Source organism: Ursus arctos, unplaced genomic scaffold (assembly GCF_023065955.2).
Source record: "Ursus arctos isolate Adak ecotype North America unplaced genomic scaffold, UrsArc2.0 scaffold_18, whole genome shotgun sequence".
NCBI lineage: Eukaryota > Metazoa > Chordata > Mammalia > Carnivora > Ursidae > Ursus > Ursus arctos.
This window is the reverse complement of record NW_026622852.1, coordinates 52641869-52664912: the sequence shown is the minus strand read 5'-3', so window position 1 is coordinate 52664912 and position 23044 is coordinate 52641869. Positions and strand designations below refer to the sequence as shown.

Below are 23044 nucleotides of genomic sequence, written 5' to 3'. Positions count from 1 at the left end.
TCTAACAAGGCTTGTGGGGACAACACATTTCTTCTAGTGCTCAGGTGGGTATACTGAGCTGAATTAATCTAGGAACTCTTGGGGCTAATATTTCCCAACAGACTATAACCAAGAGCAGGAAGGGCAGAGAATTGAATTAAGAACCACCAACCAGCTGGGTAGGTTTATCAAGGGCACTGACAGCAGTGAGAGTACAGGAGATTTGGGGGAGAAGATAGATTCAGTTGGGATGTGGGGCGTTCCAGCTGGAACTCCAAAATGGAAGAGTAGATTGTACTGAACTCTCTGGTCAGTAACAATGATAAACTCTGGACAATATACAAAACAACTGCTTGAGGGACGCCTGGGTGGCACAGCGGTTAAGCGTCTGCCTTCGGCTCAGGGCGTGATCCCGGCGATCTGGGATCGAGCCCCACATCAGACTCTTCCGCTATGAGCCTGCTTCTTCCTCTCCCACTCCCCTTGCTTGTGTTCCCTCTCTCGCTGGCTGTCTCTATCTCTGTCAAATAAATAAATAAAATCTTTAAAAAAAAAAAAAAAAAACAACTGCTTGAAAGCACTCAAGTACAACCCAAAGCAACAGAAACTGGAGGAGACATGGTTTTTGAAAGATGGGAAGCACACTAGGGTACTTTCCAGTCCATGGTGCTAAACGGAAGAGCAGAACTGAAATGGAATGCAGCAGTATTACTGGCTGGGAAGAAGATAAAGAAGTTGGGCACTGAGGCTGGAAACTGAAGGGGAAAATGCCAGAAGGGAGATAGTCATGGAAGTGGGAGCTCCAAAATTACTGTGCAAATTCCCCTCAAATCCTTAGTTAATCCTTAAATTGTACACATGCAGAGAGAAACTCCACAGGGCCCAAAAGAAAGCAGTAGCTGGGAAGCAGGGAATTCAGAAGATGAAGTTTGGAGTTCAAGTCCTGCCAAGCTAAAGGGACTTTGCAAACACTTAAGGCTTCTGATTTAATCCCAGAAAAGCCATGCCTTACCAATAAGCCCAGACTACGAGTTATACCCTAGAACTATAGACAAAACCAAAATAAACCTACCTGAACAAAACCTAAAACCCAAACCTCCACAAGATCAAGGGAGTATGCCAGGAATTTAACCACCTGCCAGAACAAAACACAACATTCTTTAGAGGAAGGCAATAAAATACAAAGTCTTTTCAATGTATCATACAAAATGTCCAGTATACAATTTAAAAATGATAGACATGTGAAGAAGCAGGAAAATGTGATCCATGCTCAAGAAAAATAATAGTCAAAAAAACCAGATCCACTGATGAGCCAGATGTTGGAATTAGTAAACAAGAACTTTAAAATGGCTATTAAATATATGCACAGGATTTTCAGGAAATGAAGGATAGAATGAATGAGAAGATAGAGAATCTCAGAAGAGAAATCCTATAAAATAAAATCCTATAAGAGAATCTCAGAAGAGAAATCCTATAAAATAAAATCCTATAAAATCCTATAAAAATAAACCCAGTGGAAATTCCAGACCCCATAAACACAGTACCTGACATAAAACATACTTAGGATGAAATTAACAGATTAGATCTATAGAAGAAGAGGTCAGCAAAGTTGAAGACCAGTAATAGAAACGATCCAACTAAAGCACAGAAAGGAGAAGGAAGGAAGGGAGGGAGGGAGGGAGGAAGACAGAAGGAAGGAAGGAAGGAAGGAAGGAAGGAAGGAAGGAAGGAAGACGGAAGGAAGGAAGGAAGGAAGGAAGGAAGGAAGGAAGGAAGAAGGAAGGACAGAAGGAAGGAAGGAAGGAAGATGGAAGGAAGGAAGGAAGGAAGGAAGGAAGGAGGAAGGAAGGAAGGAAGAAGGAAGGACAGAAGGAAGGAAGGAAGGAAGGAAGGAAGGAAGGAAGGAAGGAAGGAAGAAGGGAGGGAGGGAGGAAGGAAGGAAGATGGAAGGAAGGAAGGAAGGAAGGAAGGAAGGAAGGAAGGAAGGAAGAAGGGAGGGAGGGAGGAAGGAAGGAAGGAAGAAGGGAGGGAGGGAGGGAGGAAGGAAGGAAGGAAGGAAGGAAGACAGAAGAAAGGACGGAAGGAAGGACGGAAGGAAGGACAGAAGGAAGGAAGGAAGGAAGGAAGGAAGGAAGGGAGGGAGGAAAGAAGGAAGGAAGGGAGGAAGGAAGGAAGGAAGGAAGGAAGGGAGGGAGGGAGGAAGGAAGGAAGGGAGGGAGGAAGGAAGGAAGGAAGGAAGGGAGGGAGGGAGGGAGGGAGGAAGGAAGGAAGGAAGGAAGGATGGATGGAAGGGAGGGAGGGAGGGAGGGAGGGAGGGAGGAAGGAAGGAAGGAAGGAAGGAAGGAAGGAAGGAAAGGAGGGAGGGAGGGGCAGAGGGAGGGGAAGAGGGAGGGGAAGAGGGAGGGGAAGAGGGAGGGAGCTTCACTGACCTGTGGGACAACACCAAATGTATAAATGGAGTTCCACAAGGGGAGGGAGGAAAGAATTGTACTGAAGAAATATTAGAAGAAATAATGGCCCCATATTGCCTCACACAACCCCAAATTTAATGAGACACATCAACTCAAAGATCCAAGAAGCTCAGCAAACTCCACACAGAATCAGTGCAAAGAAACCCACATCTATTCACACCAGAGTCAAACTGCTAAAAACCAAAGATAAAGAGACATCTTAAAAGATATCAGAGGAGAAGAGACTCACTATGTACACGGGAGCAGTAATAAGGACGAGAGCTGACTTCACATCAGAAACAATGTAGCCAGAAGACAACTGAAAGGCATTTAAAAACTGCTGAAGGAGGGGAAAAAAACCACATCAATTTGGGATCTGTGAGGCTTGAAATGCTGGTGAGATGCTGAGTTTGCAAGACACAGGGAAGGCCCCTCCCAAGCAACCCCTTTTATAACACACACTGCACACGCACTTCTGCCATACACAGTACCTAGTAGAACAGCCCAGCATTCCCGACAGAAGAAAAACCTGTCAGAAAGGTGGTAAGACATGAAAGCACATGCAATCATTTAAACAAATTGTGGGACGTAATTAAGATTGTCTTCTGCCACCATGTAAACCTCACACAGGATGAAAAACATCCTGATAAAAAAATGTAAAAAAACAAAGGGAGATTCCCTTCTCCTCATGTGCTGTAGTCACATGCCACTTTGGTCCAATGGGCAGCTGGAAATGTGGGAATGGTGTTCCCCAAGGAGGTCACGGGGATTCCAAGCTGAAGTGAGGAGGCTGCCGAGCAAGAGTGGAGAGGTGTTTGGGAGCAGGGAAGAGCCACAGCCCCGTTTCCAGAGCAACCACTGGACGCTTAATGCCAGGCTTGTGCTTCCGGGGCACCCTATCACTCAGTCCTCTTGAACCCTGAAGAACGAGTAGCAGCAGTCCTTTTTTTTTTTTTTTTTTTTTTTAATGAGAAAACAAAGTTTGCGGGAGAATAAAAACATTGCCCAGGTTAGTGGCAGAGCTGGGATCTGAGCCCAGGTCTGTTAGACTCTGAGCCACAGCTCTTCATCCTCCCCAGCCCAGTCACTCAATTATTCACTCCGCTGGACTGGGCTGCACAGAAGGGGAGCTCTGTGTGGCCCACGCCCACAGCTGCTCCAGGGCTCCAGGAACGCACAGCCCAAGGAAGGAGGCGATGGGAATGACCATAGCCAACACTGAGTACGTACCGTGTACTAGCCAGTGTGCGTTACACTTAGTGTGTCGCATCTTATTTATTTTTCTCAACAGCCCTATGAGGTAAGTCCTTGTAACCTCTCCATTTTACAGATGAGCACAGTGAGGCTTAGAGCTACTGAGTGGCAGAACCAGGATTTGACTGCACAGCTCTCCAGCAGCATCCTTGACTGCCCAAGGCCACCTCAGGGGCGAGGGATGTGCAGACATGGACAGGGAGAGGCCACTCAGGTTTCCTCTCCCACTTGATGGGATCCTAGGAACTTTGAATTGTGAAAGCAAATTTGCTCTAGTAATCGGGGACTTGGGCTGCACCTGTTCCCAAGGGAGGGTGGGTCCTGGAAACTCCCCCTGACCCAGTGAGTCCCATCACCTCCACTTGCCTCTCTCACCAGGACGGCTGCAACCATCGCCCACCAGCTCCAGATGCCTTGTCTATGGTTCCCGCCAACTCGGTCTCTATTCAACAACTAATGGGGCCTTTCAGAAATAAAGGCAAGTTGCTCGAAACACTTCAGTGGCTTCCCACTGTCCTTGGATCAAGTCCCACCTCTGAAAAGGCCTTGTCTTCTGCCGTGCTTCCCGTCTCTCCTCAGACAAATGCACTCCTGGGAAGAACTCCCTATAATTGCTCCAGCTATTACTGCTGCGTAACGAATTACCATCCAAACTCGGGAGCCTCAACAACCACTTTCTTACCCCCGTGGATTCTGTGGGTCAGGGATTCAGCGACAGGATGGTACAGTGGCTCATCTCTGCTCCCGATGCCTGGGGCCTCAGCAGGAAGACTAGCTGGAGCTGACTCATGGCCGGAATCGAGAGGCGTCTTTCCTCACACGTCTGGGGGTGGGTGCTTGCTGTCAGCTGGCACCTACGCTACACCTGGCCTCTGCATGGCAGCTCGCAGGTAGCTGGACTTCTCCGGGTCTAGTGTGGCTCAGGGTTCCAAAAGAGAGTGTCCCAGTGAGCAAGGCAGAAGCTGCACTGCCCGTTCTCACCCAGCCTTGGATATCAGGTCGTGTCATTTCCACTGCATTCTACTGGTTAGAAGTTAAGTCACAAATCCACCCAGATTCAAAGGGAGGGGACAGAGACCCTGCCTCTCAGTGAGAGGAGTATCAAGATCTCGTGTTGGACTAGGAGATACTGTTGGGGCCATCTGCAAAAAAGCAATCTGCCACACGGTCCTTATGCACCGTTGTTCCTACCCAGACCATTGCCTCTCCCAATCACACCTGCTAATTCTTACCTATCCTTTGGGTTTCGGCTGAAACACCACATGCCTCAGGGAGCCTGCCCCGACTGCCAGGCATAATCCAGCCTCCTGCTTAGATACCCGCTTAGTACCCAGCACTTCTCATGTGTTTGTCTGTCTCCCCTCCCAACTGCAAGCTCTATGAGGAGAGCAGCTTAGGCTTTTGGTGCCAACTCAGAGCAAGTTCCCAATAAACACATCCTGGAGAAGCGAGACAGCACGAGAGAGGAGGAAGGGGGAAAGAAGGAAGTATGCCACCCTCCAGGCTGCCAAGGGTGCTGCTCAAGAAGGATCCAGCTCCATTCTGTGTGCTTCTGCTGATCTTGAGTCTCCAGCCTCCCATGGCTTCTGTGCAGACCACGCACAGGGACCCTCCAGAGTGGGTGGGCACCTTCACCCCCACGGTAGTTGTGGGGAGCGTATCTGTCCAACCCAACCATCTGGCTAATGTTGTCGCCTGTAAGCTACCATGGTCTTCTGGTGAAGACTGACCTTCTAAAAAGGAAGGGGACTGACAGATGGAAAAGGGAGCGAGTCTGAGCAGGCTGGGAGGAGCTGAGGCAAGAAGCAAAGTTTGCTCCCTGCAAAGACCGGAGCGGCAATCCTGAGGAGCAGAGGACCACAGTGGACCTGCCTGCCCAGGAACCAGCAACACGGTATGCTATGCCTGAGGGTAGGGACAACGCCACTGAAGTTTCTCTCCCGATCTGTACCCGAATGTCATCACCACCACCACCACCATCACTAAACTCTTTTAAAGAGGAAAGAAGAGTCACCACCAGTATTTCACACCGCTGTTGCCCAGGCAGAGACACAAACCTGTGCCCAGCTGCTCCCTTCCCAGTACCCGCTGGCCTCCCTCCTCTGTCTGCGGTGCTGACACGTCTGTGGGATTGCTCACTCTGTGGGGCTCCAGAGCTGTCTTCTCCTTTCTGCTCTGACTCTGTGAACACTCACGAGGTCCACCTCAGTGACAGACTCTGCGCTAGGGCCTCTCACCAAGTGTGCTCCTCGAAGGTCTGGAGGTCACCACAGAGATTCTGGGAGTGTGGTCCCCGGCCTGCCCACCTCCTGAGCGCTGAGTCCAGCCCACGGAGGTGCCTTTGCCTTGCACCAAGCCCTTTCCTGCGTGACACCACGGAATCCATGAAGGTAGATCACTGGTCTTAGCTCATTTACCGATGCACGAAAGGGATGCCAGAACCATGAAGTGACCTATTCAAGGCCTCTAGGTGGGAAGTGGCGGGCATTTCTCCCGTGCATACCCCCACCAACAGCCTGTGGTATGTCCAGTGTCTTAGGCCACCGCCTCCCACCATCTGTCAGCAAAGATCCTGCCAGCTTCTGTGCAGACAGCCTTGGGTTCCCTCCCCGGGGTTTAGAGGTGAGAGTGAGGCCTCTACGAAGGGCACCCATGGGGAGAAGCCATCTGTGCGGGGCTGCCCTGCCTGCTCGGCTGGGGCTCTGTGCGGCAGTGCAGGGCTGAGGGAGCCATCCAGGGGGAGGACCTGCTCCCTGCTGCCTGTGTGGCTAGAGCAGATCTAAACCCATTACCTGAGTTAGAGAGGAAGCTCTCTGCCTCGGCAGAGCACGCTAGGGGCGGGCGGGCCAGGGAGTAGAGCTGGCCAGGCTGCTCGTGCCAGGGAAGGAGGGGCCGGGCCAGTGAGGGCCGCCAAAGCGGGCTGGGGCGGGAGGGGCTGGGCCAGCTGGGGCCGGAGCTAGTGTGACATCACCGGGCGGCCCGCCTCTGTCTGGGGCTGAGGGGAGGCCCGGAGCCTTTCTGGGGCCTGGGGGATCCTCTTGCACTGGTGGGTGGAGAGAAGTGCCTGCAGCCAACCAGGGTCAGGCTGTGCTCACAGTTTCCTCCGGCAGCATGTAAAGGCTCCACAAAGGAGTGGGGAGTTCAAATGAGGCTGCTGCAGATGGCCTGAGGATGGGCCCGGAGCCCTGAGCAGTGCTTCCCGAGTCCCGGACCTGCAGAGCATGGCACTGAGGCAGACGCTGGCCCCTGCTGGGAAAGGAGGCAGGTTGTAAGCAGCCCCGGCAGGACCCCTGGCCAGCCCCCGCCCCACCCCCGGCCCAAGCCCGGCTGTGGAGCACAGCAGAGCAAGCAGAGACCAGTGAGGCAGGGCTGCTCGGCGGCCAGTCCAGCCTGCGACTCGGGGACCCCTCCTGGAGGCCATGGACAGGCTGCCCTGCTGACGGCTGGGGTAAAGCATGTGAGGAGCTGCCCCGGGGAGTCAAGCAGGAGTGAAGAGGTAAGGGGCCAGCTCTGTGGCACCAAGGGACAAGGGGGCAAGAGGCAGCAGCTGGCCCCATGCCTGGGGGTTCAAGAACCCTGACCCCTCCAGCTGGGGGTGTGTGCAGCTGGACCCCAGAGGGGGTCACTCTTGCTTTTGTTTGGAGCCAAACAAGGCTTCTGCTGGGGTACCTGTGGACACCTGGGCCGAGGGTGGCGTTCTGGGGGCATGAGACCACGGGCTGGGGCTTCGAGAGCTTCATCTGTAAGCCCCACTCTGCCGCAGACAAAGAGCCTTTGGGGTGAAGGCAGGCGGCTCCCGGGCACGGCCCGGCAGCTGGGGTGCGTGCGTGAGCGCGTGCCTGTGTGTAGGTGTGTGCTTAGGGGGACGGGGGTAGCCCAAGGACATGGGAAGTCGTTTTTAAGTTTTGGGTTCCCATGCACCCTGCCTAGAGACTATGCCGAGGCAAAAGCAAAAGCAAACACTGTGTTGCCAGAGCCGGGAGCCCTTGTTCAGAAAGTTCCCTGGAGCCCAGCAGCCTCTGCTCACCGCTCAGCTGGGGAGGGGAAGACCCAAGGGGTCCAGAGCTGGAAGGGACACATCAACCAGAGATTTCTGTCACTGTGGCTCAGGGCAAAGTGCTGCCCCGGCTTTCCCTGCATGTCCACAGACGCCTGATCCCGCCCAGCCCCTGACGGTAGCCCAGGTCTCCAGCAGGCTGTATGTGGCAGGGAAAGAGCTGAGGACCAAGCTTCCCCGGCACCCCAGCAGGGGGTACAGCGCCGGCTCCACATTCCGAGTCCCTTGAAAGCACTCAGCATTAGATAACATTTCCAAACAGAAATTCTTCACTGATCCCTCCCTTCTCCTTCTGTGATATGTGTGTCACGGGTCAGCTATTGCTTCTGCTGTGGGATTGTGAGAGCTCCCAGAGGCCAGTTCGGTTACTTAGAAAAGGATCTCCTTTCACCAGGGCTCTGAGGAAAGCCGAGAATGCCACTTCCGAAGCTGGCCGAATGCTCCCCGCATGTATTTTCCCACATTGAGGCAGAGTAAGGTAGTGCTCGTGAGCTGGGTTCAAATCCTAGCTCTTCTACTCAGGAGCCACGGGACTCCGGCAGAACACTCAGCCTCTCGAAACCTGTTTCCTTTTCTGCGAAATGGGATGATGACACCACCCATCTCTCAGTAACAGCTAACACACTGCACGGACCCTGAGCCAGACGCTTACCAGCTCGAGGGGTCCTCACAGCCACCCGACAACACAGGTACTACTGCTCAGCCCCATTCTCCCCCTTGTACGTAGGAAGCTGAGGTACGGAGGTTCAGGGATGTGTCCAAGCCCATGGGTTAATAAGCGCCAGCACCAGGACTTGAACCCAGCCCTCTGAGCCACATTCTACTGCTTTCTAGGAGGAGCACATGGGATCATGCCCGGGAAGGCCTTCGCATAGTGTCTGCTGTGTGGCAAACCCTCCGAAAACGTTAGTCACTGAGTATCAGGGCCCATAACAATCAGAATCGCAGAGACCCAGGAAGAGCAGGGACCCAGATTCTCTCTGTGCTGGACAACCTGTCAGAAAAACCCACCAGGCGAGCCAGCATGGAGGCCTCTACTGCCACCCGCATGGGGTTGGGGTCTTCCCAGGAGCTGAGGGGGGCTTTACGTCTGCAGTGAATTGCAGCATGCCCAGGTCCTTGAAGTCCACACTAAGGCAGGGTGCGTGCACCGACAAGGGACCCTGCATATATCTGATACCAACCTTACCACCCACATGGGGGCTACTCGTCTGTCGGGCTCCTGCCAGAACTGTAGTAGGTGAGGAAAGGGAGCCACCTCTGTGTGCAGGGAGACCAATGCCAGGCCTATCCTAGGATCGCAGAGGAGGACGCAAGGACTCCTCCCCCAAACTCTATCTCCATCACCACCTGGACCATATGGAGGCCGAGGCTGGTGCATCTTAGGACAGTAGCTTCTCTCCTGTGGGCTCAGAGGTCACACTGGATTCCCTGAACTCTGGAGAGCATTTTGAAAAGCTGACATTAGATATGTGCATCTCTAGCACAGGCCTCTGGGGCCGCAGAACCTGCAGGTTTCCCAGCTCTAGGCTGGAACCACAGTGGCTCACTGTGCTCTCTGGGCAGCCCTGTCTGAACACAGGCTCTGACTGACTTCACGGGTCTGGCTAACAAAAATTAGACCAATTGCTACTCAATAAAGGCAGTCGTGGTAGAACAGACAAAATGTGTGAAACACATGGCCCAGGAGGGGACTGCATGGTATTGCTCTAAGTTCATGGGCAGAGCAACTAAGCCGTTTCCCCATCCACCCCTCCATCCCACAATGATCTATTAAGTACCGGCTGAGGTAAGTAAGGCATATGCATTATCTCATTTCGTCCTCAACGCAACCCTAGGAGGTACATTCTAGTTTTAGCATCCCATTTTTCAGATGAGATATCTAAGGCTCAGAGAGGTTAAGTAACTTGCCCAAGGTAACACAGCTGGTGATTATGTGGGCCTTGAACCCTGGACAGCCAAGGTCCAAAGTCTATGCCTTTCCCCACCTCACTCCACTGCCCTGTTCAAGGAATCCTGACTTCTCTTCTCCTGACCCTGTCATGGGGTCCCCCAGCAGCCAAGTCTGTTCTGGTTACTGTCCTCCAGAATGCTTATACCACGCCACCTGAAAACCACGTGCTTACCTGACTTTGATACATCACTCGCTTGTCAAAGAAGCCTCTCTCTGAGACAGAACAGGCATTATCTACCCCTCTTACAGATGAGCCCCAGCACGGCTACACAGAACCATGGGACACTGGCACCAGCTCAGTGGGGTGCAGCCTCGGTAAACATTCGTCTATGTGTGTGAGATACCATGCATGGGTTTCCGACATCCCTACTTGGAGAGTCCACGGGCTGCAGAATCGGAGTGCACGTCCTCACGGTCTGCACTAGGCCACACTCAAGCAATCCCGAGAAGACATCAGGGGGACAGCAACCGGTAGCTACCTTAGAACAAACAGCAGCCCACCCAAGGCAGGCACATCCAGCTTCTGGCCTCTCTGAATCACAGCCCATTTCACCTGAAATGGTCTCAACTGACAGCAGTCAGATGCAGAGGGGCTCTGCTAGTAGGGCCCAGGGCCCCGTGGAAGGAAGCAGAAGGTGAATCTAACAATCACATAAAGGTACAACAGCGAGAGACCTGCAAAGAGGGGGCACGTGGCACCAAATGGGTGGTGCTGTCCCCATTTTACGGAGGAGGAAACTGAGGCTTGGAGGTTACAGTACCTCGTCAATGTCCCTCCAGTAGTGGGTCAAAAAGCAAGGATTCAAACCCAGATCTGGACTCCCCCTACCCCAGCCCACTGCCATCCTGGATAGACATACTGGGGAAATCTCAAGAATGAATCAATTCATTGAATAGCATTCTTTTCTGTGAATTTATATAAAATATCCCAAATAGAAGGGTTATTCAGCCTCTGGCAACTGGGAGTTTGTGGTGATAGATAGGTCACATCAGAACCTCATGCCAAGGGTAGTTTCAATAACAAAACTGTCTTCCCTCATATCAACTGTAAACCATATGACTGATTTAATAACAGCCTGGGGTGGGGGGTGGCAGTTAAAACGTTACAATGTCCTGTTACACGTGTAAACCAATTATAAGACACATTCTGATCACAGAAATGTTCACATGTTGGGGGGGGGTCAGGCCTCTCACAATTGAGCTATTGTGTTAGGTCTATTCTCAGGCGAAACCAACCAGCCCATCTTGGGGCCAGCAGCCCCAGAGCCTCGGCCTCGTCCTGCTGCCTAGTCTTCCAGAAAGGCGAACACAAGATCCCTAAGAAAAGCCCAGAAAGGGGGTGCCTGGGTGGCTCAGTTGGTTGGGCATCTGACTCTTAGTTCCAGCTCGGGTCGTGATCTCAGGGTCATGGGATCGAGCCCTGAGTCAGGCTCTGCGCTGGGTGTGGAAACTGCTTGGAATTCTCTTTCCCTCTGCCCCACTTTCTCTGTCTCTCTCTCTAAAAGGTGGGGGAAGCCTAGAAGGAAATCTGTCCTTATCTCTAAGAAGCACCCGAGGAACAGCTCGGTTCCAGGAATGACCAAAGTGCTGCCTGAGGTGGCCCCAGTCCAACCTCCATGAGGGAAAGGTGGTATCTCTTAGTCACTGCTGGACCTCCAATACTCAGTGCTGGCAGAGAAGGGATGTGTGGAATGGAGGGTGGATGGATGGATGGATGGATGGATGGAAGGAAGGAAGGAAGGAAGGAAGGAAGCCTCAGACCCAGACAAACAAGTCTCTCAGTCCCATGGTGCCACACAATTCCCCTCTGTGTCGTCCAGCCAAGGCCCCTTTGGGGTGTCTCTACTCCCACCTTATGCCACACTACCCAATCCTCACCCCAGCTGGACTGGCTGCCCCTCCAGCCCCCTGAGCCACCCTGCCAGGGTACTGATCACCATCCCCCCTGCTCTCTGTCCTGCCCACTACCGTGGGCCCCTTAAGAGCAGGGACCCACCCCGCCTCTGCTCTATCTCCAGCCCCAGCACAGTGGCTGGAACAGGGGAAGTGCTAGAGAAATACATTCAATGAATGAAATCCTTGAAGTCCTATCCATGAATCTAAGTGCCGTCCTGGCTATTGGGTATTCAGAGGAGAAATGACCCTGACCCCACTTTTAAGAAGCTCACAGTCTGGGGGTACACAACCAGATGAGCTGTGTCTGAGGTGCTGTGATGGGTGCAGGAAGCAGCCACAGCTACTCCTGGGGGTGGAGGAGAGGAGAGAGGGGCCACCGCCGTGGACGGTGGCTTCACAGGGAAGTAGACTGGGGAGGTCAACTGAGAGAGGGAGACAGGCACGTGCATCAGGCCAGACATGGGGGAAGGTGCTGCAGCAGAAAGAAGAGTGTGTGCAGAGGCAGGAAGCGTGAGCGTGAGCACAGAGGCTCTCTTTTAAAGCAGGACACCAATCCGACCAGCTGGAAGCTGTAGAAAGATGGGCCTGGAGCCGCCTGCACTGTGGAGAGCAGGGGAGCGAGTGTCCAAGGCAGCGGGGCCAGTTAGGACTGTGTGGGTAAGAAACCTGGCTCTGGGGCAGACAAACTTGGTTCCAGGCCTGGCCTCACCACTTGGTAGCTCTGTGGCCCTGGGCAAGTGACTTCATCCCTACCTCTGTCTCCTGTTCTGTGAGATGAAAATAACCATAGGCCCGACCTCACAGAGTTACTGGGATCTGAGCGGTAGGCACAAAATGTGCTTGTCCCGGTGCTCAAGGGAGGAGCCCATGCCAACAGGCCGAGGTGGCCTTAGGTGCCAACCACTTGGCCTGGCCTAGAAGAGCAGTTCCAGGCAAGGTCCAGAGTCCCCAGGAAGCCACTATGGGGCAGTACTGTCTGCCCAGTCCCCGGCTTCTCCCTCTCATCTGAGGTTCCCCTAGTCCCAAGGCTCCAGAGCACACCAGGCATTGCTGGAAACGTAGCAGCCAACTCAGAAGCCGGGCTCTGACATGGCTTCTGCAGACTTTCCCCGCCTCGGCTCTGCTGGCCAGGGCTCCTGGCACAGAGGGCTCAGTGAGCAGGCTTTGGGGGAATCTCAAAATGGTTCCCAAATAACGCACCATGAAAAAGTAACAGCAGCATCCTTGTCCCCCTGGCAAAGGCAACCAGCAACCCACTGCCTAACCACATCCCGTCTTGCCCTATGATCTCACAGTATGACCACAACCCGCCTCCTCCATGAACTCAGTCAGCCCTCCCCTGGAGCCAGCAGCTCCCCAGGGGCAGGAGCACCAGAGCCCGGGGCATCAGGCAGATTCAACTCCCCACTGCTCCTCTTCCAGGCACATCAGTCCGATCCCACACTACCTGCCTGTATGGCTCCTGCCTCTGTTCTCATCACGCATGACACGGCTGGACCCGGGCTGTCACAATGCACGATGACTGGCTGGTGGGGAAGGCTAGGGGATGGAAGGCCGGATGGACGAACAAATGGTTTATTTGAAGGTCTTATGAGAGCTGAGCTGGCAGGGTCTGGGAACTGGCTCCAGACTCCTTGGGTGCCCACATGGCCTTCTGGTGGGGAATGAATCACAGGATCCTAGGCTGGGAGGGGATGGCAGTTGGAGATGTGGCTGTTCCCTCCCTGGCCCCCAGGCTAGTGGTGAATCACCTAGGACAAGCGAGGCACAGTTCCTTCAGGTTTTCTAAGGTGAGGACATCACTGCTCATCCTAGATGCCCATTTTGGGGTCTTGCCACTTGGATAATCAAGAAGCTGTTTCTAACATCCAACAAAACTCCCCCTTGTACCGACCTGAAAGCCATTTCTACTGATTCGGTCAACAGTGACTAAGAAGCAATCTGCCATGAATCACGCTGGCTGGGAAGCAAACAGACAGGCACCTTTTCTTTGTTCATGCTGGTTGGAGGGATGATCTTGGTGGAAGTGAGGGCATGGGCATTGCAGCTGACAGCGGAATCCTCCGATATTGATTCCAAGGGACCTCAGACAAGTGGCCTGACCCCTCTGGGCCTGGGTGTATTCTCCTGCAAAATGCAGATAGTAATACTTTTCTCCTTAGGTGTAAAGGGACCATATAATTTGGTACCCAATCGGGACACTTTTGAAACAAAAGTAAGAGGGGGTGCTATTAATAATTACGTAAGATAACAGGCCCCAGCTGGGGCCAACCTTATGCACAGGACTGTAAGTGCCAATAAGAAAGGCACTTACACACCAGGCACACGGTGAGTTTACCACAAACAAACAAGGGCTGTTGTTATCTATGCTTTTGGTCATATGGTCAGCTGGGTCCTCCGGGGCCCTTTCTTCTGGAATTTTCCTTTATCTGGGTCCCTCCCACATCCTGGATTACCAATTCGTTTGGGAACCACCTCTCTGGTACACCATACACCTCAAACAGCTTTAGTAGGAAAAGCTGTCAGCTTTGAAGTCTTTATTTTTTCTTCTCGGTCCTGATGTTGCCTTAACAATCACGATTTGTGCTCAGGCCTATCAGACTCACTCAAGCAGAGCTCAAGTTCCTGGCTTCCCCAAAGCCAGACACCAGGGGCCAGCCAGGCACACTCAGGGCCAGGTGGCAGTTCCAGATTCCTGCACTGCCTTGGCAGGGGCCCACTTCCCAGGCCTCCTGCAGGGCCTCTGGTCTGGGCTCATCCTCGGCCTTCTGTGATCACAGAATGGTGGGGCAGGGCTGGTGAAAGAGGCAGGGGTGGGTTCTGCGAGCTCCTCACATGGGACTATAGCCTGGATGGGTGACACAGTGAGAGCTGGCTTGAACCCAGAGGTTTCCCTGGGGTCAGCAGTACTGAGGATCCCAGGAGCTCTCTTTCTTCCCTTGCCTTTGGGGGTCAGACAGCAATCTCTTTTGAGTGTCCTGTCATTCCAGCACTTTTCTTTCTATATAGTCAGCATGGTATATTTTGGGGTTCTGTTATTGGCTCTGCTACTTAGTAATTCAGTGACTGTGGGCAAAATGACTCATGGTCTTAGAATCTCAATAGTTCCCTCACCTGCAAATGGGGATAATTGTCAGCCCTGCTGTTAGTCTTAAAAGCATCTTTGTGGGAATTAGAAAATGGCTGTAAAATAAATATACCAAACTACAAACACTGTTGAATGTGAGTTGTGCTCCCTAGAGTTGCATAGTGTACGACTTGGGCCACCATGCATGGCAGCCCTGAAATAACAGGGCTTCCCTCCTGAGGTTGTTGGCAGTATTAAGTAAGATCATGTATATAAAGTGTTTGAGTCATAGTGACAACTGACTGTAGTTATCATCCTGAGTGTTTGAACTTTCCTCAGTCCTAACCCCCGGGCCACCAGCTTCTACTACAGGGCATGACACAGAGCTCCAACTTATGAAAAACGGTTCTTCCCACAAAGTGGCCCCACGCCTGGGCTGCAATGCCATGGTGCCGAGTGGGACGTGGACACACGGTGTGTGGCCCCACTTCACCAGGCCAAGCAGGGACGCTCGGGGCTGTCCACCGGAGGCTGGGTGGGACCCAAGCCCAGGGGAGGCCGCCTCCCAGTGTGCAGGGGCCATCACGTGGCTTGGTCACACCAGCTCCACTTGTGGGGAGGGAAACCCGTACATAATGGAAACTCCTCACAATACAATGTGGAAAAGCAATTTCAAGAATCGTTTTTATTTTCATTTCGAAGCCAAGGAAAACAGTTGGAGTTGCTTTTCTTTGTTGGTCAGAGGAAGAAACTGAGGAGCACAGCTTTGATTGTGATGGAGTTCTTCTCCAGGCCTAAGATGGCTGGCATGCTGGGGAGGGTTATTTCTCTTGGGGTGCAATTAGTTGAATAAATATCAAAAGAGCAAAAGTAAACAAACTCATTACTGCCCATTAAGAACTGCCAAAGTAGCAGAAAACCGAAAAGGGGGTTAGAATCTTTAAGGAAAACAAATGACTCCAAAGCCAAGGACAGTGCAGAGTCCAGCCCTTGGTGTCAGGCTGACCTGAGCTCTCAGCTGGGTCAGCACCTGTCTGGGATTCAGTGTCCCCATTTACAAGTGGCGGACAACCACCTGTCTAGACTACCTGCGACAGTGTCAGGCACCCAGCACGGGGCCCTGTTCCTTCCCTTCCTTGTGTAACCCGCTTGGCCCCAAGTCACTCCCGCCAAGCCCAGACCCCACGGAAAAGTAACAGGAAGACCCAGAATTGTGAGCCGCACAACTGGTGGCACCGCTAGCAACGTCATCTTGAGCGAGATACCGGACACCCCCTGGAGCTGCAATTCCCTCACCCACAAAACAGCACGACACAACTAGCTAGCTCTGAATGTTGGGATGATTAAATGAGATAATGCGCGTGCAGAGGGCCTTGTGAACCTGAAAACCTGAGTGTTAATTATCAAGTTTGGTGCTCTTTTTAATTGAACAATCTCAAGAAATGCTCTTTTAAGACAGCACGTCCCTGCACTGCGTCTTCCCGTCTCTTGGCTCCCACTCCCGCCCAGCGCCGCGTAAGATCCTGGGACAGCAGGGAATCCGGGACCCAGTCTAACCAGAGGGCAGCTTTAGGGCTGGGCCTAAAGGGTGAGGCCAGCCAGACCTCCTGCTCGGGGCCCAGCTCTGTGACCCGCACAAGTTTCTCCTCTGAGAAACGGGAGGAGCATTAATCGCGGTCTCTCCCCAGGGGGGCGTGGTCAGGCTCCTCACTGGGTCCGGCTTTGCTGTCCGCCACCATGCTGCTATCCTGTTACTACCATCTCTAGTTTGGGAAGCATTTCTATGGCCCTTAAGTAGCGTGCAAGGTGGGTTGGATCGCCCCGTTTCACAGAAGAGGCTCAGCCTTCAGGATCCCAAGTCCAAGGGCACAGGCTTTGCTCAGGAAGCTCGAGAGCCCACGTGGGGGGGGTGGGGATTCGATGATAAACAGTGCCATCCTGCCAGGTGTCGAGGCCTGGGAAGGTTTGGAAGCCAACCTTTTTCTGGAGCCAGGTTGCCTCCCTAGGCCCCTGGCAGTTTCTCGGCCAAGGCAGAGGCCCGCACCAGCATCAGCACCAGCACCGGGAGCACAGCGAAGTGTTTGCCACCAGCTGCCTCAGGTGAGCGGCCGGTGGGAAGGCAAGGGCTGCCCGCCCCAGCCTGCGGTGCTGCTCCTCCCCATTGTTCTGGGCCAGGCGTGGCCACGGGCTGGTGCAGGAGCAGCCAGAGCGCTTTGGAAACGAGGCAAACACTTACAAACTCAGCCCGGTTTCCACTCACGTCACTGCTGCCCTACCTTGAAGCCCAACCCAGACCAAAGGCTGCCTAACACCTTTCTCTCCCCGGTCGCAACGCCTGAGCTGGCCATGCAACCACGCTTAGGCTTCCTCATTTGAGCAGAAAACAGCTCTGAGTGGCTCTGGGGAGCCCAGGGTCTGTTTGGTCACAGCCCCCCAGCTGGGGTACAAGGTGGAGCCTGAACCTAGGCTGCTCACCAGAGAAGCCCCAGAGGAGCTGGGGGAAGACCAAACCCTCAGCTTCTGTGTCATGCTGATTTTAGCATAAACTAACGTGGAGTCAGCAAGTGATCATACTAATCCATTTTTTAGTACGAAAGTCCAGATTTAGAACATTTGAACCATGAGAGACTATGGACTCTGGGAAACAAACTGAGGGCTTCAGAGGGGAGGGGGGTGGGGGAATGGGATAGACTGGTGATGGGTAGTAAGGAGGGCACGTATTGCATGGTGCACTGGGTGTTCTACGCAAGTAATGAATCATGGAACATTGCATCAAAAACTAGGGATATACTGTATGGTGACTAACATAACATAATAAAAAATTAATATATAAAAAAAAGAACATTTCTATGCAGTTAGTAAGAGTCTGAAGGCTGGAATACATGAGATCAGATGAGGGAAGCTCTCCTGACCCCTCCAATTATTCCTGGTTCTGCCACCTTCCAGCTGTGTGATCTTAGGCAATTCACTTAGCCTCTCTGAGTCTCAGTTACCACATCTATAAAATGGAAAGGACAACAGAATCTTAACAGTATCTACTTTGGGGGGATACATCAAAGTAGAAATGCCTGCAAATGTTTTGTGCAGGGGCAGGTACACAGTGGGTACTCGGTAAATAGATTCTATGGATGTTATTGGTAAGTGTAAGAAATGGCCTCTGGGGTGCCTGGGTGGCTCAGTTGGTTAGGCGTCTGCCTTCAGTTCAGGTCATGATCCCAGGGTCCTGGCATCAAGCCCCACATCAGGCTTCCTGCTTGGCAGGGAGTCTGCTTCTCCCTGTGCCCCTCCCCCTGCTCATGCTCTGTCTCTCTCTCTCTCTCAAATAAATAAATAAAATCTTAAAAAAAAAAAAGAAAGGAAGGAAGGAGGGAAGGAAGGAAGAAAGAAAGGAGGAAAGAAAAAGAGAAAGGAAGAAAAAGAGAGGAAAGGAAAGGAAAGGAAAAGAAAAAGAAAAGAAAAAAAGAAAAGAAAAGAAAAGAAAAGAAAAGAGAAAAGAAAAAGCCCCCTCCCGTACATCTGGCGCCCCCTCGGGCAATCACCCGCACAGGCTCCCCTGGCCCTGCCTCTCTGGAGCCCTCCCAACTGTGTGGCAGCTCTGTTGGCAGGTGTGCCTTTTCATTCAGGCCAGAAATACTGATCGAGTGCCTGCATATTCCAGGCCACGTGCCTGGCATTGCAAATGGAGGAGACAACCCTCTGCCCTTGTGGCGATTCCATTCATGGGGTGGGGTGAGGAAACATTCTACATCTGCTGACTAGGTGGGGAGGTCACAATTTTAAATAATTAGGGTGGGCCTCACTGGGAAGGTGATATCTCAGCAAAGACCTTAAAGAGGTGAGGGACTGACTGAGTGATAAGTTAAGGGGGTAAGAGTGTTCCAGACAGGGAACAGTGTACGAAGGTCCTGAGTCACAAGAGTGCTTAGTGAGCATAAGGACTGCCCAGGAGGCTGGAGTGGCTGCAGCGGCATAAGCAGAGGGATGAAGGGAGTCAGAGATGAGGCCAGGGATGGAGGGAGGCCAAGTCCAGGAGAGCCAAAAGCGCCTTCTAAGCTTTTTCTCCAAGATGAGGGGCTCCCGCAGGATTCTGAGTAGAGGATTGGACTTTTTAAAGAAGGATCACTCTGGCTGCTGGGTTGAGGACAAAGGGCAGGAGCAGGTCCAGCAGCAGCTGGGTCCAGGTGAGGTGAAGGTGCGTTGCATCAGGGTGCAGGAGGTGGGGAGCAGCAGCAGGATTTTGAGAATATGTCCAGGATATTGCTATTACAATTCGGAGGTGAATCAGATGTGGGGTATGAAAGAAAGAGAGGAGTCAAGGGTGACTTCAAGGTTGTTGGCCTGAGCAACTGGAAGAGCAGAGAACCTGGGGTGAACATGCTGGGATGGAGGTGTGAGGACACCAGTTCACTTCTGGATAAGTTAAGTTTGAGATGCCTAGTAGATAGTTGAGTGGAAATGTCAAAGGGGCAGTTGGATATATGTGTCTGGAGTCAAAGGGGGAGGTCCGGGCTGGAGAAATAATTGTGGGAGTTCGCAGCGCCTGAAAGCCACAAGACTGGATGAGATCACTGAGGTAAACAAGAGGTCTGAAGACTGAGCTCTGGGTCCCCCAGGACAGGAACAGGAGGAAGAACCAGCAAAGGAGACAGAAAGGGCAGCCAGTGAGAAGGGAGGAAAGGGTGATCTCTAGGAAAGGAAGTCTAAGGAGGGAGTGATTGACCACAACGCCCAGTGTGGAGAGGAAAGTACTAATGAGGACCAAGAACAGGCCATTTGGCCTGGCAAGTGAGGCCACTGGTGATCCTGTCCAGAGCACTTGGAGTGGAGGGGAGGGGCCAGGCCCGACGGGAGTGGGCTCAAGAGAGAACAGGAAGAGAGGGACTTTCTGGAAACTGAGTACACACAAACCTTCCGAGGGTTTTGCTAAAAGGGGGAGCATAGAAACAGAACAGTAGCTGGAAGGGGGGAATGTGAGATCAAGAGAGGACTGACTTTCTTTAAGTCGAGAGAAATAACAGCATGATTATAGGAAAAATGTGATCATGCAGGAGAGATGGGGGAGAAATGCCGGAGCGATGTCCTTGAGTAGGCGAGAGGAGGGATCTGTGTACGTCCGTCCCCTCCCTCTTGGCCCGGCTAACTCCTGCTCATCCCTCAAGGGGTCAGTGTAAAGGTCACTTTCTCAGGGAAACTTTCTTGAATCGTCCGATTAGGTCAGTTCCCTGCTCTACCCTTTCACAGCATATGTTACTGCTGCTCCGTGGCTCTTAGGGGCTGTGCCATGGTGTGTAAGCCCTGTGAGGGCAGGGCTGGCTCTGGCCTGTTTGCGGCTGTACGTCCAGCAGCCAGCATGCTGCCTGGCACCCACAGATGTTTGATGGATATCTGGTGAAGGAACGAACGGTCCAAGAGCACAACTGAAACAAATCCAGAGACACAAGTCTGTTTTCCGCTTCGGCCGGCTTTAATCACATTGCAGTGGCCAGGACCTTGCAGTTACTGGCTACTGCAAATATTTGGATAGAAGAGCTCAGTTGTTTGTTCCTGTTTGGGCTCTCTAGCTTGTCTCTAACACACAGACCAAAGCCATGTGGCTGGACATATCCTCCTGTTGACACTGTCCACTACCAACTGAACACATTCCATACTGTGTCTAGTGATTCAAGCGTTCAACAAATATTTGCTGAAAGCCTGCTTACTGTAGCATCCTGCGGACACAGGATGGAATCAGCCATAGCGCCTGCCCTCATGGAGTGTGGAGTCCACTAGCGGAGGTCACACAGAACCCCTCTGCACCACGACTGTGACAGGTGCTACACTGGGAAAGCCCGGGGGTTATAAACCTGTAGAACGAGGAGACGTTATGGTCTGGGCGGCGGGGGGGGGGAGGGGGGGTGCGTGAGGCAGAGAAGGGAGACCAGACAAGCCTTCCTCTGTCTCCCTGCCTCAGCTTTGAGCTGCCCTCATGCGGGTCTCAGGCCTGGGCCAGGAGCTCGGCGAGGGGGCTGGGCTTTGGGGCTGGCTCCGGGAGTGGCAGGGCTGTGGCCTCCTGCCTTCAGATGCCCTGGTCCCCTCCCGTTTCCTCTTTATCTCTGCTGAAGCCTGCCTGTCTCCTTCTGCGGCTTCCAGAAGGGCTCCCTCCTGAAGCTGCATTTTTGGAAAGATCTGCCTGGCGAGGAGGCTGAGCTCATTTATGGCACAGGCCGCTGGCAGTGACAACACCGTTACTGAATCTCCCTTCTGTTTACTTTCAGGTTTTCATAGGCTCTGTTCGCCAAGAGGAACCACCATTTTGCAAGGACCATGAGGCCGCTGTGCGTGACATACTGGTGGCTGGGACTGCTGGCTGCCGTGGGAGCAGCTGCCGGCCAGAAGGAAGGCTTTGAGGGCGCCGAGGAGGGCTCACCCAGCGAGTTCATTTACCTGAACAGGTACAAGCGGGCCGGCGAGTCTTCGGACAAGTGCACCTATACCTTCATCGTGCCCCAGCAGCGGGTCACGGGCGCCATCTGCGTCAACTCCAAGGAGCCCGAGGTGCTCCTGGAGAACCGGGTGCACAAGCAGGAGCTGGAGCTGCTCAACAGCGAGCTGCTCAAGCAGAAGCGGCAGATCGAGACGCTGCAGCAGCTGGTGGAGGTGGACGGCGGCATCGTGAGCGAGGTGAAGCTGCTGCGCAAGGAGAGCCGCAACATGAACTCGCGGGTCACGCAGCTCTACATGCAGCTCCTGCACGAGATCATCCGCAAGCGGGACAACGCGCTGGAGCTCTCTCAGCTGGAGAACCGGATCCTCAATCAGACGGCCGACATGCTGCAGCTGGCCAGCAAGTACAAGGACCTGGAGCACAAGTACCAGCACCTGGCCACGCTGGCCCACAACCAGTCCGAGATCATCGCGCAGCTCGAGGAGCACTGCCAGCGGGTGCCGGCGGCCAGGCCCGTGCCCCAGCCGCCCCCGGCCACCCCGCCCCGGGTCTACCAGCCGCCGCCCTACAACCGCATCATCAATCAGATCTCTACCAACGAGATCCAGAGCGATCAGAACCTGAAGGTGCTGCCTCCCCCTCTGCCCACTATGCCCACCCTCACCAGCCTCCCGTCCTCCACAGACAAGCCATCGGGTAAGTCCTTCCGGGAGGGAGCCGCTCCATCTGGGGCCTCAGAGCCAGGCCCAGGCTTCCCTTGGCTAAGACCGTAAGTGGGGGAAAAGGCACGGTGAGCTGAAGCCGGGCCAAGAGACTTGCACAATCCCCCAGCGATCTCTTGGGCCCAGCCTCGGCAGCCGGTGTGGTGAGGGGGGCCCACGTTCCTTAGATGGAATCTCCAAGGTAGAACCAGGACACGGGGAGAGTCTCAGAAGAGAACAAATGTTCTCTGGCTTCTGATGGGAAAGAGACCCAGGCCTGTAGTTTTCTGGGCTCTGCTGAAAGGCTCTGTGCTGGCAAGCAGGATGTCTCTCCTGCAAGCTCCTGCTCTTGTACTGGGCCTGGCACAGATCTGGCAATCGGTAAATGCTCACCAAAGGAATAAGAAGCCAAAGGAAAAGAAAGTGTTATCATGGCAAAAGTATGATAACACAATGGAGGGGCCAGGGGATGGGAAGGAGTACATTCTGAAGCCCACACATTTTCTAGAGTCTGCTGCTGTTTCGACTTTTCTGTGACAATTCCATATACTCTTAAATACATGGTTCATCTTAAAATATGGTAATTCTCAGAAATCATTATGGGGGAGGAATAGGGCTGCTGGTATGTTCCAAAGCTTGACTAGAGTACCAGCATTGGGCACTTTCATGGATACTGTATCACTAACCCCTGCAGCTCCTCATGGAAGGTTAAATGACAAGACTAACTTGCTCACAGGCTTAGGATCCTCAGGCTGGATTTGAATTCAGGCCTTTACACTTTAAATCTAGGGCTGACTCCTCTGTGCTCTGGGATGAGTAGGAGCCCAGCCCCCTGAAGCTCAGCCTCTCATCCATCCAGGACCCTGTGAGCCTTCCAGATGGGCTGTCAGATGAGAACTGGATTGATCTTTGCAGAAACTAACCACATATGACTTTGGTCCCACTTTGGTGTATAAGCGGGGAGATATTTTTACTGAAACTATCCTGCTTTACACTTATTTCACACTTCTGAAAATAACCACCAGTACTGGGAAGAGCAGCTACTTGCTAATTCCAGAAAGGGGGTGGCCTGAGCAGAAGACAAGGGCAACCCTGTCTGCAGGTCGGCGGAGGGGAGCATCTGCCTGCAGCATCTCACACCTCACAGGAAGGCCCTCTACTGGGTTTGCGGGTTGAAAACAGACGCTTTGAACAGACTGACCTGGATTCAAATTCTGATTCCCCGACTGATTAGCTCTGGGATATTAGGCAAGTCACCTTGC

The 23044-nt window shown here is 53.1% G+C and overlaps 2 protein-coding genes across 7 annotated transcripts in view; one reads left to right on the top strand and one right to left on the bottom strand.

Moving 5' to 3' along the window:
- Positions 1-23044, bottom strand: part of RALGPS1 (Ral GEF with PH domain and SH3 binding motif 1) — a 277259-nt gene that overhangs the window by 93302 nt on the left and 160913 nt on the right. The gene's annotated exons all lie outside the window — the stretch shown is intronic.
- ANGPTL2 (angiopoietin like 2) overlaps positions 6658-23044 on the top strand; it is a 35525-nt gene continuing 19138 nt past the window's right edge. The window contains exons 1-3 of one of the 3 annotated variants that reach the window (XM_044389616.3): positions 6687-7179; positions 8135-8429; positions 20912-21777. In XM_044389616.3, the coding sequence (XP_044245551.1) occupies positions 20961-21777 (817 nt within the window). In that variant the 5' untranslated portion in view covers positions 6687-7179; positions 8135-8429; positions 20912-20960. Of the gene's footprint in view, positions 7180-8134; positions 8430-20111; positions 20468-20911; positions 21778-23044 lie in introns of those variants that run through there. The other 2 variants (XM_026513991.4, XM_044389617.3) reach the window with 2 other exon arrangements.